The sequence below is a fragment of the Sus scrofa genome, chromosome 3 (assembly GCF_000003025.6).
Source record: "Sus scrofa isolate TJ Tabasco breed Duroc chromosome 3, Sscrofa11.1, whole genome shotgun sequence".
NCBI lineage: Eukaryota > Metazoa > Chordata > Mammalia > Artiodactyla > Suidae > Sus > Sus scrofa.
Window position 1 is genome coordinate 25,413,812 of NC_010445.4, and position 16,512 is coordinate 25,430,323.

Consider the following 16,512-nt stretch of genomic DNA (forward strand, 5'->3'; position numbering starts at 1 on the left):
GTATTTTTATTTTCGAGCTCCTCAGGTAATTATAATGACAGCTAAAACTGAAAACCACCAGATCTATATCAAACTGGCAGGTCATCAAAATTACTGGGCCAGATCTCTGGATATACAGATTCCCAGGGCGCTTGCTCAGCGATGCCTGGTTAAAAGGGTCAGATGTGAGGTCTTGGAATCTGTATTTAAAACCTTACCCTCCAAATAAATAAATGTATCGGTAGGCAAATAAATAAATAATTTCCCTTAACTTTATGGTAGAAAATTTACATTCTGATATAGGCAAGAACAATCTAAAAAGTATTTATCGTGTCCTCAAACTTTTATTTTTGTCTTTTTAGAGCCACACCCCTAACATACGGAGGTTCCCAGGCTAGGTGTCGCATCAGAGCTATAGCGGCCAGCCTGCACCACAGCCACAGCAGTGCCAGATCCGAGCCTCAACTGCAACCTACGCCACAGTTCACAGCAACGCTGCATCCTTAACCCACTGAGCAAGGCCAGGGATCGAACCTGAAACCTCATGGTTCCTAGTCGGATTCGTTTCCCCTGTGCCACGATGGAAACTCCCAAAGATTCCTTTTAAATAAAGCTAGGGACAAGCAACAAATGCTATTAGTCAAAAAATAAAATAAAGGAAAATCACGCCCAGGTGACTTTGACGCAGCTGGTCTATGGGGACAGGCCTCTGTGACTTAACAGGGCTGGCTCCTGTGAGGCCCCTTTCTGGTTCTGGCCTCTGATAGAGACAGAGTCTCAAATACTCAGATCGGTTTCCACCAGACCTTTGCTCAAAGGCCAATGGCTTTGGCTCTGTCCCATCCTTGGCTTCCCTACTTGTCAGCATCTTGAACAAATCACTTTATCCTTTCAAGTCTCTGTTTTCTCATCCTTATCCTTCCTTGTGGCCACTTGGAGATCCTGATGCATTAACTACATAGTAGGTGATCAGTTACTGATTTAATAATCTCTGCCATGTGTTGAGTGCTTGGTGTATGCCAGGTGTCGTGCTGGGTAAGCATTTACTTATATTCATTCATGCCACAAAGACTGAGTGAACATCTATTTTGTGACAAGACTGGTATTTAATAATGAATCAGGCATCATATATGGAGATCATCTCATTTACCCTGGCTGATGATCTGTAAATATTATCACCATCACAGAGGCAAAAAAGCTGGTGACAATTTCAGCTCTGAGTGACACACAAGGATCAGGCCTCAGGTCTCAGGTCTGTTGGGTTTCCAAAGGGAGCCTTCTTTCTGATGCACTCTTTTCTTGTGCAATCAGCATTCTTGTTGCTTAAAGCAGAAATGCCAGAGTTCCTGTTGCGGCTCAGTAGAAAAGAATCTGACTAGTTACCACAAGGGTGTAGGTTCAATCCCTGGCCTCGTTCAATGAGTTAAGGATCTGGCATTGCCATGAGCTGTGATGAAGTTTGCAGACATGGCTCGGACCTGGCGTTGCTGTGGCTGTGGTGTAGGCTGGCGGCTACAGCCCCAATTCGACCCCTATCCTGGGAACCTCCACATGCTGAAGGAGAGGACCTAAAAAGACCAAAAAAAAAAAAAAAAAAAAAAAAAAGAGGAAATGCCTTGGCCTCATTTTTCTTCTGTCCTCTGGAGAGCCCCAGCTTACCGGAGGAGTTGCCTGAAATTCATCCAGCCTGGCCGACTGCTGTCCGACACGAGCAGCTTGGTCTGGAGGGAGGGACAGTCAGCGCTAATGGCATCCACCCGTGGAGCCAGGGAGTCACTAGTGATAATGGACTTGGCCCTGGATGCCTGCAGTCGGAATTTGAGGTCCTTCTCCGTCAGCTGAGAGATGCCAGGAATCATGACAGCCCCTAATACCACACAGAGAGGGGATGCTGACGGGGCAACAGGAGAAGACCTCTGCCAACAGGTCCAGACATCCCCGTCAAAGATAGGAGCAGGGAGGGGCTGGAGAGAGGCGAGATGCCTGCACCAGAAAAGGCATCATTAATGCTAACACTGAAATCCAGAAAATATTCACAGAGCGCTTAACACGCGCAAAGAACTAACATGCACCATTTCAGTTCATTCTAACAACCCTGGAAAGAAGACCCTGTTATTATACCCATTTTGCCGATTCAAAACAACGAGAACCTAAGCCTTTATGCCTTAAGTAAATTAATAACTTACCCAAGAACACACGGCTAATATGGTGTGGAGCTGGAGCTGAGAACCCAGGCAACGGTAAACTTAAGCGTCCATGACCTTGAGTTGACCTTGAACTAAGTCAACTAAGAGGGGACTTAGTTCAATGGAATCTCATGCCCTTCAAACAAAAGGCTGCAGGAAACTTAGTGTCACATGCAGGTCGCTGGGGGAAGCGGGTGGGTTTAGGAGTGGGGGCCCAAGACCCCACGTTACTTCAGCCAAAGCCACTCTGAGGGTAGCTAAGTAGATCTCCCTCCAAGGGGAAGGATGAAGAAGCAGAAAGTAGGGGCACATTTTAACCAGACACTTGAAAAAGCACTTGAGTATCTCAGAAGGCAGGCTATCAACGTTCCACCTTCCATAGAATCTAGCACCTTCATCTCATAGAGGAGAAGAAAGAAATCCTAGAACAATCAGGCATCCGGCCACAGCCGGTGAGGGAGGGCAGAAGACAGAGGAATGGACCTGTCCCACATCTGGTGGGAGCCAAGCACAGTTCTCATTGCCATGCTCCCTCCCCAACTTTACAGGACCCAAAGCCCAGCACGAGCCCTCTAGGAGGTAAACAGTACGGCTCCTCACTCCACCTCTCTGTTTTATCTATTTCCAGCACAAGTCTGTTCCACCCGGAGCGGTGCGTGGTGCTCTGGGGGCCCGGGCGGATTGTGGACAGCCGGAGCTGTCAGCAAGATGAATGAGTCAGCACCGTGGACCAGAAGGAAAGTGACAGGCTCATATCAAGAGAGCGAGGGGATGGGAGGACGTGCAGTTGGAGCATCCTTGAAAATGGGGAGGATGCTCGACTTGAGGTGGCAGCGGGGAACGTGGCTTTGAGTTATTTTATTTAGGCAGCAGAGACATGGGAGATCCTTATAATCGGGCAAACTAGAGACACAATATCTTTAAAAAATCATAATTACATCGTAAAAAATAAGGATAATAATACTCCAAAGGGAAGTTCTGATCAGGCAAAGTGCCTAACACAGTGCTTGGAGCATAGCAGGTCCTCAAGAAAAGGACAGGGTCTCCCTGACCTCAGCTTTCGTTTAAGTGCATCTCATACGTCATGGCAAAATATGGACAAGTTCCCAAATCTGTGGGCCTGTTTATTTCTCTCACACTGATTATACCATCATGGTGCTCACTTTTATATATCCTGCAAAAATATGTAAAAATAAAATTACAGTTTCTGCCTCCTTTTTTTTTTTTTTCTTTTTGGACAATCCATTCACAAAATGGTTGGGTTCAGCTTGTTCATGTGGAAAGGGTTAATTTTCTGATGTGAGGGTTACCCCTCTTTTTTTCAAACATTATTTATGCAAATAAATTTTAAGTAGGCTCTACTCCAGACGTAACTGGAAGGTGGGTGGACAACATTCTAAGCGTAGAAGGTTCCCAGGGGACAGAGAAGCCAGCACTCCACTGAAAGCAGGTGTCTTGCCATTGTAAAATCAGTCTAAAAACTCCAGCCTTCTCCACAAGTGCATCAGACAGCGCCCGCAGAGGCTCCCGGGGCTCCATGGATATGTCCTTCCGCCTCCCCTCCTTTTCTGCTGGAAGAACCATCCCAAGAAAATCAATAGCCCACTGCCCTGGGCATTCATGACAGTGGAAAGAGGGAGGAACACTTTAGGGCTGATCTTTCTGCTTTGATGATTTTGTCCTTCTCTTTCTTCCCTAGGAGATGCTGTGAGGGTGAAACCCATCAAGTCTAAGAGTGAAACTAACCTAGATGGGTGAGAAGGGTCTCATTCATAACGGCATCATTCTCCACACATGGGCAGCTCCCAAACCACAACCACAAGAAAATATGTTTAGTCTGTTCCATTCAGAACTTGGGGGAAAAAAATCTATATAGTTGTCAACATGAAAAGGCTGGAAGGTTTTTTTTCCATAAAGAGTTCAGAGGTTTTTTTTTTTTTTTTCGAGTTCTAATTGTGGCACAGTGGAAACAAATCCGACTAGTATCCATGAGGACGTGGGTTTGATCCCTGGCCTCACTCAGTGGATTAAGGATCCAGTGTTGCCGTGAGCTGTGGTGTGGGCTGCAGAGGTGGCTTGGATTCCGCATTGCTGTGACTGTGGGGTAGGCCAGCAGTTCTAGCTCTGATTCCATCCCTAGCCTGGGAAATTCCATATGCTGCAGGTGCAGCCCTAAAAAAGAAAAAAGAAAAAAAGAAAAAATCTGGAGTTTTTAAATTACAAAAAACAGAAGTTCTGGAAACTCCAGTCCTCACTCACACATGGAACCATTTGGTTGGAGTTGAGAAGCAGGCACGCCTGATGGATGAAGCATGAGAACTCCCATTTGCTGCAGTCCTCAGCACTCCCTGCTGCCTCACACTGGCCTGTTTTAATCAGTTACAATGCTCTCTGGCCCCTTGTACAACCAAGTGTGTGATTGTCGGGCAAAGGGGAAGTAAACAAACTCCCCATGGTTCACGTGGCTCCATCTCCCAAACCTTGTGGACACAGATACCGCCAAAGCTCTGGCAAGGTCACATCAGCCCTGCCTGGAAGTCTCAGCCCTGCTCACTGACCTGTCCGCATACAAGCCACGCTGACCAGCCACCACTCCGGGAGCCTCGGGAGCACCAGCATCATTCTGTCTCCAGGCTGCAGGCCGCACATGCCCCCCAGCACGTTAGCCGCCTTCCGGGACTGCTCCCCCAGCTCCTCAAAGCTCCACTGGACCTCTGCCCCCCTGCCATCAACCCACCAGAAGGCAGGGTTTGGCGGCCGGTGCCCAGCCTAGACAGAGTGTGGGCAGAAAAGAAATAGAAACCATTTGTTGAGGATTTTCGCTTGCTTGCTCTTGTCTTTGTTTTTTTTACATTTGATTTTAACAATCGTTATTGTATACACAGTGTTTGAAAATCAAAACAATATGCACGGAATGCAAACTGTTACCTTTTTTAAAAATTTTTTTATTTTTTTTGTCTTTTTTTGCTATTTCTTGGGCCGCTCCCGTGGCATATGGAGGTTCCCAGGCTAGGGGTCCAATCGGAGCTGTAGCCACCCGCCTACACCACAGCCACAGCAACACGGGATCCGAGCCGCGTCTGCAAACCACACCACAGGTCACGGCAACGCCGGATCGTTAACCCACTGAGCAAGGGCAGGGACCGAACCTGCAACCTCATGGTTCCTAGTCGGATTTGTTAACCACTGCGCCACGACGGGAACTCCCAAACTGTTACCTTTAAATTGGATAAGCAATAAGTGTGAGGTCCCACTGCACAGCACGGGGAACTATATCCAATTTCTTGGGACTGGCCATTAACAATAACCTGTTACTGTATTTATTAACAGCATTACTTATTTTTTTTCTTTAAACAAGACCTTCTTAAAATTCACATAAGTACGTTTCTTTGAGGTAAAGTTTATATTTTCCTACTATAAATAAAAAGGTAGTATCTTTAACATGAAATAGAATGAAAGCTTAACCTAAAATACAGAGTAGGAGTTCCTGTCATGGTGCAGCGGAAACGCATCCGACTAGGAACCATGAGGTTGCGGGTTCGATCCCTGGCCTCGCTCTGTGGGTTAAGGATCCGGTGTTGCCATGAGTTGTGGTGTAGGTCGCAGATGTGGCTCAGATCTGGCATTGCTGTGGCTGTGGTGTAGGTGGGCAGCTATAACTCTGATTGGACCCCTAGCCTGGGAACCTCCATATGCCTTGGGTGCAGCCCTAAAAAGAAAAAAAAACCCAAAACTACAGAGTAAAGGTTAGGCTCTATGTTAACATAAAGTACACAACAGACACATAAGGAAGGGAAAATGAAGAAGGAAACAGAGGCACAGAGACACAGACAGAAGTCAAGATAGTGTGAATTCAATTCTGTTTCTGCTGCGGTCTGTGAAATCTTTGAGCCTGAGCCAAGCTCTCTCCTTATTTAAGAAACAAGCGTGATGTGAGGGAGTAGTAAAAACAGACTAGCAGTAATACAAAAACTTTCTCCTTCACTGGATGGGAATGATTAGAATAGGATCCAAAGAGGTGTGACTCGCTCCCCTGTGGTTTGGCCTCGGAAATGTGACACACCCAGGATTTGGCAAAGGCGTCTAAGGCTCAAACACTTGGTCATAATTTTTCACCTAAGACTTACATGCTAACGATTTGCACTCTAGCACCTGCCAAAGGTCAGAAGCTCCCCATGTCTCATAGCCCTGATTCTCACCAGGATGCCCGAGGGCAGAAGCGGATGCCCAAGACGGACCCCGGGATGCAGTGAGCTTCACCTTTTCCAGCTGACTCCACACGTCCAGCACGTCATGGGCAAAGTTGAAGTACTCGGGCACGGGCTGCCTCCCCAGGCTGATGGCTTCCCAGGTGGCCACAATCTTCGGAGGGACAGGGAGAGGTGGCGGCTGCCCCTGAGACCCACAGGTACCCCGCACCCTTCTCAGTGCCTGGAGGACTGGTCCTCTCAGCCACAGCCTCATGGTGCCTCCTGCCTGTCACTGAAGAAGGGAGAAAGCATTGTGGTGAGTTCTGGGCTTCAGAGCCACTTGGAAGTTGGAGAGAAGCTGGTTGTCAGCCCGAGGGTGACTGAGGCACGTATCAACTTGTAGAAGAGTCTTGGGCTTTAGTCTGAGCTCCACGGTGTGATGCTGCTCAATTATCCCCCCTGGACCTCAGCTGCATCCTTTCCACCGCTCAGTGCCTGTGGGTCTCTGTGGATCTGAAGGCAGGAACGCAGAGTCCACTTTCCAAGCTTAGTCCTACCAAGTGAATCCCTCAGAAAACCTTTGGCAAATCCTGAGCTGGCCTGGCAACACTAAAGAAAGCTCATGGGCTGCGCTTTCCAACAGAAATATGATGCGAACCCTGTTTGAATTGGTTGCGAATTGTAATACACAAATTCTGCTCTCCAATGGAAATATGATGTGAATTGTTACTTATACAATTCTTTTTTTGTTTGTTTGTTTTTGTTTTTGTAGGGCTGCGCCTGCAGCATATGGAAGTTCCCAGGCTAGGGGTCGAATCAGAGCTCTAGCTGCAGGCCTACACCACAGCCATAGCCATGAGGCATCTGAGCCGTGTCTGTGACCTACACCACAGCTCATGGCAGTGCAGAATCCTGAACCCAGTGAGTGCAGCCAGGAATCAAACCCATGGAATTAGAATCTGCATTTAACAGAAACTCCAGACAAGTCGAGCTCATTAAAGTTTGAAAAGCGGGAGATCCCGCCGTGGCTCAGTGGTTAACAAATCCGACTAGGAACCATGAGGTTGTGGGTTCGATCCCTGGCCTTGCTCAGTGGGTTAAGGATCCGGTGTTGCTGTGAGCTGTGTTGTAGGTTGCAGATGTGGCTCAGTCCTACATTGCTGTGTCTCCAGCCTAGACCGGCAGCTACAGCTCCAATTGGCCCCCTGGCCTGGGAAACTCCATATGCCCCGGGTGTGGCCCTAAAAAGACAAAAAAAAAAAAAAAAAAAAAAAAAAAGAATACTTCAACACTGAACAGCCTGGAGCCTGTCCCTGTGCTTCTCCCTGCTTTGACTGCACCCTAAGCACAATCATCTGTGAGCTGAAGCCCAGGCACCCAGAGAACAATTTTCTGGAAGTTAAACCTTATTAGCACATGATGGTTTTGAGAAACTGCCCTAGTTTGTTCTTCTCTCTGATCCATATGCCCTTTTTGCAAGAGCTGTTATTCTAGGCAGTAACCCACCACCAGGATCCTACTGAAATCTGATGCCAGCTTCGATGACTAAGCTTCCCCCAAAGAAAGAAGAATGCAAAGTTTGCTCCAGTCCTGATTCTCATCTGAAACCCTGTTTTTCTCCTTTTAGACAATAAACCTCCCTGCAATTCTTCCCCAAAGGAGGGTGCCGTCTTTAGGGCATTAGCCTGCTGTGGCCCACATTGCCCAGCCAAGGAATAAAGCTATTTTTTTTTTCTCCTTCACCCCAAACTCTGTCTCCACGTTTCTGTTTGGCACTGGTGGACAGAGCCTGCGTTTCAGCAATATTTCCTCTATTTTATAGATAAAGCTAGGCTTGAAAGAGAAAAGTGACATCTGGGTCTCACCTCCCAGAAAGGCCTAGACTCCAGCCTCTGTTGGGGCCACCAGCTCAGGAAGGGGGAGGGGGGCCCTGTAGCCACAGAACTCAGTTTCCCTGACCTGCCTGGGCCCACCACCCCTCACCTTCCCGAACTCTGCCCGGGACCTTTTCCTCTGCCTTTCACTTCTGGATTCCTGGGGCCCCCTGACAGCAAAGAATAAGAATCCCAGGCCTGCCTCCCAAGTGTAAAAGGCCATTTCAGGCCCTGTCCCCTTTAAAGTTCATTTGTCAAGGGCTCCCGGGGGCAGAGGACAACTCCCGCTGAAGGATATGATTAGGCAGTACCTCGTCCTTGAACCCAGGAAACACAAAGCTTCTGCTTCAGCTGAATTCACGGCTTAACGCCTGTAGACATCCGGGCTCCTGGCTGGTAAGGGCGATGTGCTGATTCAGCCTCCCACGGGACCTCTGGCCCCAAATGCAGGGACAGCAGAGCCCTCAGCCAGCAGAGGACATGTGGCTTCAGCTAGGCAGCACACGCTGAGCCAATGAGCTTGGCTTCCAGGCTTTTCTCACTGCTGGGAGGTGGAACCCCAGCCCCCGTGCCCGGTGGGTGTCCCCACTCTAGAGTCTATTTTCCCTAAAAATTCAGGTCTCCCTCTAATCGGAAAAGAGAACAGAAGCTTTTATTACATTTGAGCAGAGAGGAGATAATAGTGAAAATAATATAAGTGAACTGTCCTTCCGGAGACAGGAAGTCACTTGGCAGGTGCCCGGAGCCAGCGCTAACACGGGATCTCTTTGTTGAAAATAAACTGTGGTCCTACTGCACGACTGTGCACACTTCCTAAGAGAAATTAATAGTAACACAAATAATTTCACACTTGAATTAAAAGAATTTTGGGGGGTATGTAAATGACAACTAAATAAAGCTTCTTAAAAGAACAAAGCCTTCTCTGGCGCCTTGTCTAGCTCAGCGTCAAAGGCAAAGTCTAGAGAAGAGCTCCCAGCAGGCACGCTGTGGCTTTGAAGTTCTGGTTTGCAGGGCGGCTGCTGGTAAACTGGTCCTCTGAGAACAAAAGCTGCACGAGTGACTTTTTGCATTTGCCCGGATCTGTGGTTAAAATTCCTACCATGGCAAGTTTTGAAACTGCCCACATTCAGGACTTGAGAACCCAACCCAAAATCCAGATTGGGATTTGAACTCAGGTGCCCGGACTCAAACCCAGCCCAAATGCAGATTGGGACTTGAACCCACGGGTTTTATTTTTTAATTTTTTAAATTTCATTTTATTTTTTTGTCTTTGTAGGGCCGCACTGGCGGCAGATGGAGGTTCCCAGGCGAGGGGTTGAATTGCAACTATAGCGGCTAGCCTACACCGCAGCCACAGCAACGACAGATCCGAGCCTCATCTGTGACATACACCATAGCTCACAGCAACACCAGATCCTTAATCCACTGCGCAAGGCCAGACATCGAACTTGTGTCCTCATGGATACTAGTCAGATTTGTTTCCTCCGAGCCACGAGGGGCTCTCCCATTGAAGCCACAGCTTTTTTTTTTTTTTTTTTTTAATTTTTAAATTTATTTTTATTTTTTGTCTTTTTGCCATTTCTAGGGCCGCTCCTGCAGCATATGGAGGTTCCCAGGCTATGGGTCTAGTCTAATCGGAGCTGTAGCCACCGGCCTACACCAGAGCCACAGCAACATGGGATCCAAGCTGCGTCTGCAACCTACACCACAGCTCGAAGCAACGCTGGATCCTTAACCCATTAAGTGAGGCCAGGTATCGAACCCACAACCTCATGGTTCCTAGTCGGATTTGTTAACCACTGAGCCACGATGGGAACTCCGAAGCCACAGCTTTTAAATTAGAATCACTCACCTGGCGGGTGGCTGGACTTAACTGGGGTACTTTAGGCCTCAGCGCAGTGGGAATTCAGCAAGAGACAAAGTGATAGGCAGGAAACAGATTTATCAAGATTAGGTGCTAGTGAGAGATACAAGCAGGTGGGCGAGGAGGCTCTGCCCCTCGGAGTAGGAGGGCTGCAGTTTTATCATCCAAGGGGTGCAGGGGTCAGAAAAGACCGCCTCTTCCTCTTTCTTTGAGCAGTGGCTCCTCCTTGGTATCTGGTAGGAGAGTATTTGACCCTATAAGGTCAAACTCGGACTGCCATGGTGCTTATTCAAATCAGCAGAAGGGTGGTCCTTAAACTCCTGCCCTGGGTCTGAACCTGAAAGCAGGGCTTCCCCCATCTCCCACCCAATGACCTCAGGCACATATGGAGCCTCCAAGAGTCCAGCAAGCCTGCCTCCTGCTAATGGCCCTCGGGACAATCACTGACCCACAGTGAACTCCCAAAGCTCCCCCGGCCGCCCCCACCTCTCTCCATGGCCCCCCATTGGGACCCCCATAACCACCCAAGCAACTATCCTACTCCATCCTGATCAGTTTCCACTAACCAAAATTTATTGGCTTGCCGAATTTCGGATTATTTACAGGCTCTCAGGTCACCCGCAGGCGAACTCCTCTGCCAGGACACCCCTTCCCCAGAGCTCAGGGCCTGGCAACTCCGAGGGCTCAGCTCAGGGAACCTTCAATGCCCAAACTCCCTGCCTGGAAACGGAACCCTCTCCCATCTGACACAGCCTGCCACCTGAAACCAGGTACCAGACCCTAAATCTTTGTGTCTTGAAGTAAAAGCCCTTTCCTTTAGCCCCACCCCCCCACCCCCCAGCCTCCCCTCAGTCCCAAAAGGCTGACTCAAGAGTTAATGATTAGGAGATATTGTTACAGCTAAAAACTAGGTAGAAGAGTCTCCATGATGCTTTGTCCTATCTTGGCCCGTGAACTTATTACTAACATTTACTTTCTTTCTTTTTTTTTTTTTTTTTTTTTTTTTTTTTTTTTTTGCCTTTTTGCCTTTTTGCCTTTTCTAGGGCCACACTCGCAGCATATGGAGGTTCCCAGGCTAGGGGTTGAATTGGAGCTGTATCCTCCTGCCTACACCACAGCCACAGCAATGTGGGATCCAAGCCGTGTCTGCGACCGACACCACAGCTCACGGCAATGCCGGATCCTTAACCCACTGAGCAAGGCCAGGGATTAAACCTGCATCCTCACGGATCCTAGTCTGGTTTGTTAACCACTGAGCTACAAAGGGTACTCCTAAATATATTTATTTTTTTCCCCAGCTTTATTGAGAAATGATTAACAAGTTGAGGTATATATATCACACTTAAGGTTGTGATATGATGCTGTACACGTGTACGTTGGGTAAATAATTGCCAGAAGCAAGTGAGTGTCTTCCAGGCACTAAGTCACTGCTTTACAGGTATCACCTCTGCTAGAATATGTAGGGCCCTTTGGGCGTCATGTGCCTTTTTACAGCTGAGGAAACAGAGCCTCAGAACGCACGACCCTCCCAGGACCACAGAGCTGCTCACCAACAGAGCCGGGATTCACATTCCAATATATGGACACCTTCATGCTACACCAGCTACCCCTGGTGTGCTTTGTTTCTGCAACCCCCTCCCCAATGACCTCTAGCCCTCCACCCCTCGACCCCCACTCAGCAGGGCAGGGCAGGGCCCCCACTGACTCAACAATGGCCTATTCTTCTCCAGGGCCACCCCTGACCCTCCAGAACCCCAGAACTCAGAACATTGCTGCTGAAGCTGCTGTGGCTTCAGGGTGTCCAGGGAGGGACTAACCTGCTGCCTCTGGATCTCTCTAGACCTCTCAGCTGCCCTTGGGTCCTGCTCTGGTCACGTAGGGAAGCCACGAACCTGCCCTTCAGGCCACGACTTCCCTCCTCAGGGGCCACAGACTTTGCTGCCCCGGCTCTGGCTCGGTTCCAGGGGGCCCTAAGAGAAACCAGGGGACCTGGGAGAAAGCAGGCTTCCGGCAGGTATGAGCTTGCGTGAAAATGGCCATTCTGGCTGAAGGTCCCCACCCTGGCAGCCTCTCTTCTGCTGAGGGGGATACAAATTTAAGTGTGAATTTCAACAGAAATGACTATACATGAGGCTCGCCCAAGGGGCTTAAAAAAAAAAAAGATGCTCAGATTCACCCAAACCCAAGGCAAATAAAACTGGACTCAGTGGGTTTGGGTTCAAGCATCAGAATTCCATTTTTTTTTTTTGTCTTTTTAGGGCCGAACCCGCAGCATATGGAGGTTCCAGGCTAGGGGTCCAATCAGAGCTGTAGCCACCGGCCTACACCACAGCCGCAGCAACGCCGGATCCTTAACCCACTGAGCGAGGCCAGGGATCGAACCTACAGCTTCATGGTTCCTAGTTGGGTTCGTTTCCACTGCACCACGACGGGAACTCCCAGAATTTTTTTAAACCCCCTGGGAGATTGTAATATGTGATCATGGTTGAGAACCACTGAAATGGACTGTGGGGTTTGTGTGAGAATTAAATGAGGTCATTTGTTCATCCATCAATTCAAAACATTCACTTGGCTCCAAACTGGGGCCAGGCACTGGAGGAGGAGAAACAGCCATGAACAAAGGCACTTACTTTAAAGTTTAGAAACACAAATGAAGTTCAGAATAATAACATGGCTAAGTGAGAAGAACCAAAGATTCTGTCATATGAAGTCTCCTGTGATTCTGGACAGCATTTTTGATAATTTTCTAATAAAAATACCATGCAATGGGCTAGGTAAGTAGAGCATTTTGTAAGAAAGCAGAGCTTTTTGATCCAAAAAATAAATTAAAAAAAACCTTGAGTTTGAAAAAAAAAAAAAAAAAAAAAAAGAGAGACGTTCCTGTCATGGCTCCGTGGTAATGAACCTGACCAGTATCTGTGAGAACTTGGTTCGATCCCTGGCCTCACTCAGCGGGTTAAGGTTCCAGTGCTGCCGTGAGTTGTGGTGTAGGTGGCAGATGCAGCTCAGATCCCATTGCTGTGGCTGTGGTGTAGGCTGGCAGCTGTAGTTCCCATTAGACCCCTAACCTCGGAACCTCCATATGCTACAGGTGCAGCCCTAAAAAGCAAAAAAATAAAAAGAAAAAAGAAAAAAAGAAAATTGCTAACTGCTGCGTGGGGGCCCGGGTTGGGAAAAAGCAAAGAAAATAAGCAGAGGGATCCGAAAAGGAGGCCACTTGGAGTTCCTGTGGGGCTCAGTGGGTTAAGAACTTGATATAGTGTCGGTGAGGATGCAGGTTCGATCCCTGGCCTTGCACAGTGGGTTAAGGATCCAGCGTTGCTGCAAACAGAGGCATAGGTCACAGTGCAACTCAGATGTGGTGTGGCCCTGGCTGTGGCTGTGTCATAGGCAGGCAGCTGCAGCTCCAGTTCAATCCCTTGCTTGGGAACTTCCCTGTGCTGCAGGTGTGGCCCTAAAAAGGGAAAGAAAAAAGAGAGGAGGCCACTGTTCCAGCTGGATGAGTGCTGACAGGGGCTGGGACATGGGGGCTCTCCTTGGAATACTGGTGATGATAACACTCACTTAGGGCCCACAGGGGCAGTGGGGGAAGGCCACTATTAGCTATTCTTATTCTCATTCTTTTTTTTTTTAAATTAAAGTATGGTTTTTTACACTCTTTCTTCAATTTCTGTTGTACAGCAAAGTGACCAAATCACACAGAGTTCCCTGTGCTGTCGTGGAACCCCATTGCCCATCCACTCCAAATGTTACAGTTTGCATCTCCCGACCCCAAACTCCCTGCCCATCATTCTTACATTCTTTTTTTTCCCCCTTCTTCTTTTTTAGGACCACACCTACTGCATATGGAAGTTTCCAGGCTAGGAGTTGAATTGTGGCCACAGCTGCCAGCCTACACCACAGCCACAACAACGCCAGCTCCTTAACCAATCGAGCAAGGCCAGGAATCGAACCCACATCCTCATACTAGTCAGATTTGTTTCTGCTGCACCACGAAGTCTATTCTTTAAAAAAGTCCTCAGATAGGGAGTTCCTGTCATGGCTCAGGGGAAACGAATCTGACTAGCATCCAGGAGGATGCAGGTTCCATCCCTGGCCTTGCTCAGTGGGTGAAGGATCTGGCGTTTCCGTGAGCTGTGGTGTAGGTCACAGACAGGGCTTGGAACCTGTGTTGCTGTGGCTGTGGCATAAGCCAGCGGCTACAGCTCCAATTCAATGCCAAGCCTGGGAGCCTCCATATGCCATGGGTGCGGCCCTAAAAAGACAAATAAATAAATAAACAAATAAACAAATAAATTAAAAGTCCTCAGATAGTTTGACAAACATATTTCCAGGTAAATATCAAGTGTTTGTTTATTCATTCCTTCATTCCTTTATTCATGTTTATTTTCCCACCATAAATGCCAGCTGCTAGGAACACAGCCTTCAACGAAGAAAGTAAAGTCTTTAAAAGTTTAATCCAAACCTGCTGTATATGTGGTCTTATTTCAAACACTTGGAGAGTCTGTATGCTGCACAGGGTAACAGCTCTATGCTTGAGAAGAACTTGCAAAATCTGGGATGGCATTCCTATGCTCGAACGTGTTAGGAACAGCGTGTGTTATCAGGGAGAGTGGAATTTCCAGAAAGGCAACTGCTGACCATTCTGACAGTTAACAACTGCAGAAAAGATAAATCAAAAGACAAAAAGAAAAGAATGAGGAAAAAAAAGAGGGAAGGAAATCACGTTATAAACCATGGCGATCATATTGTGTGTGATCTGTATTCTTATCAGAAGGTATTTGGAGTATATTTCGTATCATTATGGAAATGAGAACAATAAACCGTATGCATATCGGATTCCATTTCCATTTAAATGTGTAATTCAAATATACATGCATACAGGCTTTTTTTTTTTTTTTTTTTTTTTTTTTTTTTTTTTGCCTTTTCTCGAGCCGATCCCGCGGCATATGGAGCTTCCCAGGCTAGGGGTCTAATCGGAGCTGTAGCCACCAGCCTACGCCACAGCTACAGCAACGCGGGTGCCAAGCCGCATCTGTGACCCACAACACAGCTCACGGCAACGCCGGATCCTTAACCCACTGAGCAAGGCCAGGAAACGAACCCGCATCCTCATGGTTCCTAGTCGGATTCGTTAACCACTGAGCCACGCCGGGAACTCCATACAGGCATTTTTAGCATTGATAAGTATTCATTCCAATCTGATAAGAGTCACTTTCTCAGGGATGAGTTTATGGGAAAGAGTTGTATTTTCTACTCAACGTATTTTTACTGTATTGCCCGAGATTTTTACAGGTGTGCATTATGGTGATGCCTTTGAAAAGAAATAGTTACACTTGAAAACATGCTTAAAAAATCAAATGGGGTACACTGTCAAGTAATGAGCCTCCCGTCAAAAGAGGTATTCAAGCAGGAGCTGAAGGCACACCAAGCAGAGGCTCTGATAGAGAATTGCACCAGTCATCTCTGAGACCCAGAGGCTCACCCCGGGAGTCGGGACTGGGTTTCATCTCTGAAAAATTCTCAGCCAGGGTCTAGGGGGCCGGGGGTGGGGTGGGTACCCATGGTCAGGAGGGACTGCATGCGATTTGGCTTCCGATAGCTCCGAGTGGGACCCTGCTGCCCTGAGTTCCCCCCACGCAGTGTCTATGGTTCCTGAAGTGAACCTAACGCTTTGCCTCGGCTTTGCTACCTCGCTTTGCATGGTCTCCACACACAGACGGGCCTGGCGGGGAAGGAGACGGGGAGGGAGTGATGACATGGGCCCCGCCACCGGTGTTGATGAGGGTTCTTGTTCCTCCTTCTGCCCCTGCAGGTTAGCCATGGCGCTGCTCCGGATGTTTCTGCTGCTGGTGGCCTCTTGTGTCACCACGGTCCAGGGCTCACAAGAGAGGGACATCAAGGAGGACAGGATCAACACCTCCCAGCCCCTGTACATCCCGGTGGAGAAGAACCTGATGGTGCTGACACCGGCGGGTCTGACCCAGATGCTGAATGAGACCCGCTTCCTGATGGTGCTCTTCCGTGAGTGTCCCCCTTTCCTGGGCAGTGGGGGATGGGTGGGCTCAGACTTGCCTCCGTTCTCCTGGCAGCCAGAGGGGTTTTAAATATGGCTATGTGCATGAGAAGGCATTTTATTAATAATTTAAAAGCTAGGATGGGTAGAGCATCATCCTCAATTTCCAGATGAGAAAACTGAGGTCCAGGGAAATTAAGCAATTTGCAAGATACCATGTTGCCACTTTCCTCTTGATTTGTTTGTTTGTTTGTTTTGTCTTTTTAGGGCTGCACCCACGGCCTATGAAGTTCCTAGGCTAGGGGTCGAATCTGAGCCATAGCGACCGGCCTACCCCACAGCCACAGCAACATGGGATCCAAGCCGCATCTGCGACCGACACCACAGCTCACAGCAATGCCGG

The 16,512-nt window shown here is 48.2% G+C and overlaps 2 protein-coding genes across 5 annotated transcripts in view; one reads left to right on the plus strand and one right to left on the minus strand.

Moving 5' to 3' along the window:
- The window catches only part of ACSM5 (acyl-CoA synthetase medium-chain family member 5), a 29,431-nt gene extending 20,691 nt beyond the window's left edge, over positions 1-8,740 (minus strand). Inside the window, exons 1-4 of one of the 4 annotated variants that reach the window (XM_003124563.6) lie at positions 8,541-8,740; positions 6,426-6,647; positions 4,724-4,934; positions 1,639-1,846 (exon numbers count right to left, since the gene is read on the minus strand). In XM_003124563.6, coding sequence (XP_003124611.3) covers positions 1,639-1,846; positions 4,724-4,934; positions 6,426-6,629 — 623 coding nt within the window. In that variant the 5' untranslated portion in view covers positions 6,630-6,647; positions 8,541-8,740. Of the gene's footprint in view, positions 1-1,638; positions 1,847-4,723; positions 4,935-6,364; positions 6,648-8,540 lie in introns of all 4 variants that reach the window. The other 3 variants (XM_021086523.1, XM_005662100.3, XM_005662101.3) reach the window with 3 other exon arrangements.
- The window catches only part of PDILT (protein disulfide isomerase like, testis expressed), a 37,332-nt gene continuing 36,599 nt past the window's right edge, over positions 15,780-16,512 (plus strand). The window contains exon 1 of the mRNA XM_021088376.1: positions 15,780-16,117. Coding sequence (XP_020944035.1) covers positions 15,796-16,117 — 322 coding nt within the window. The 5' untranslated portion in view covers positions 15,780-15,795. The remainder of the gene's footprint in view (positions 16,118-16,512) is intronic.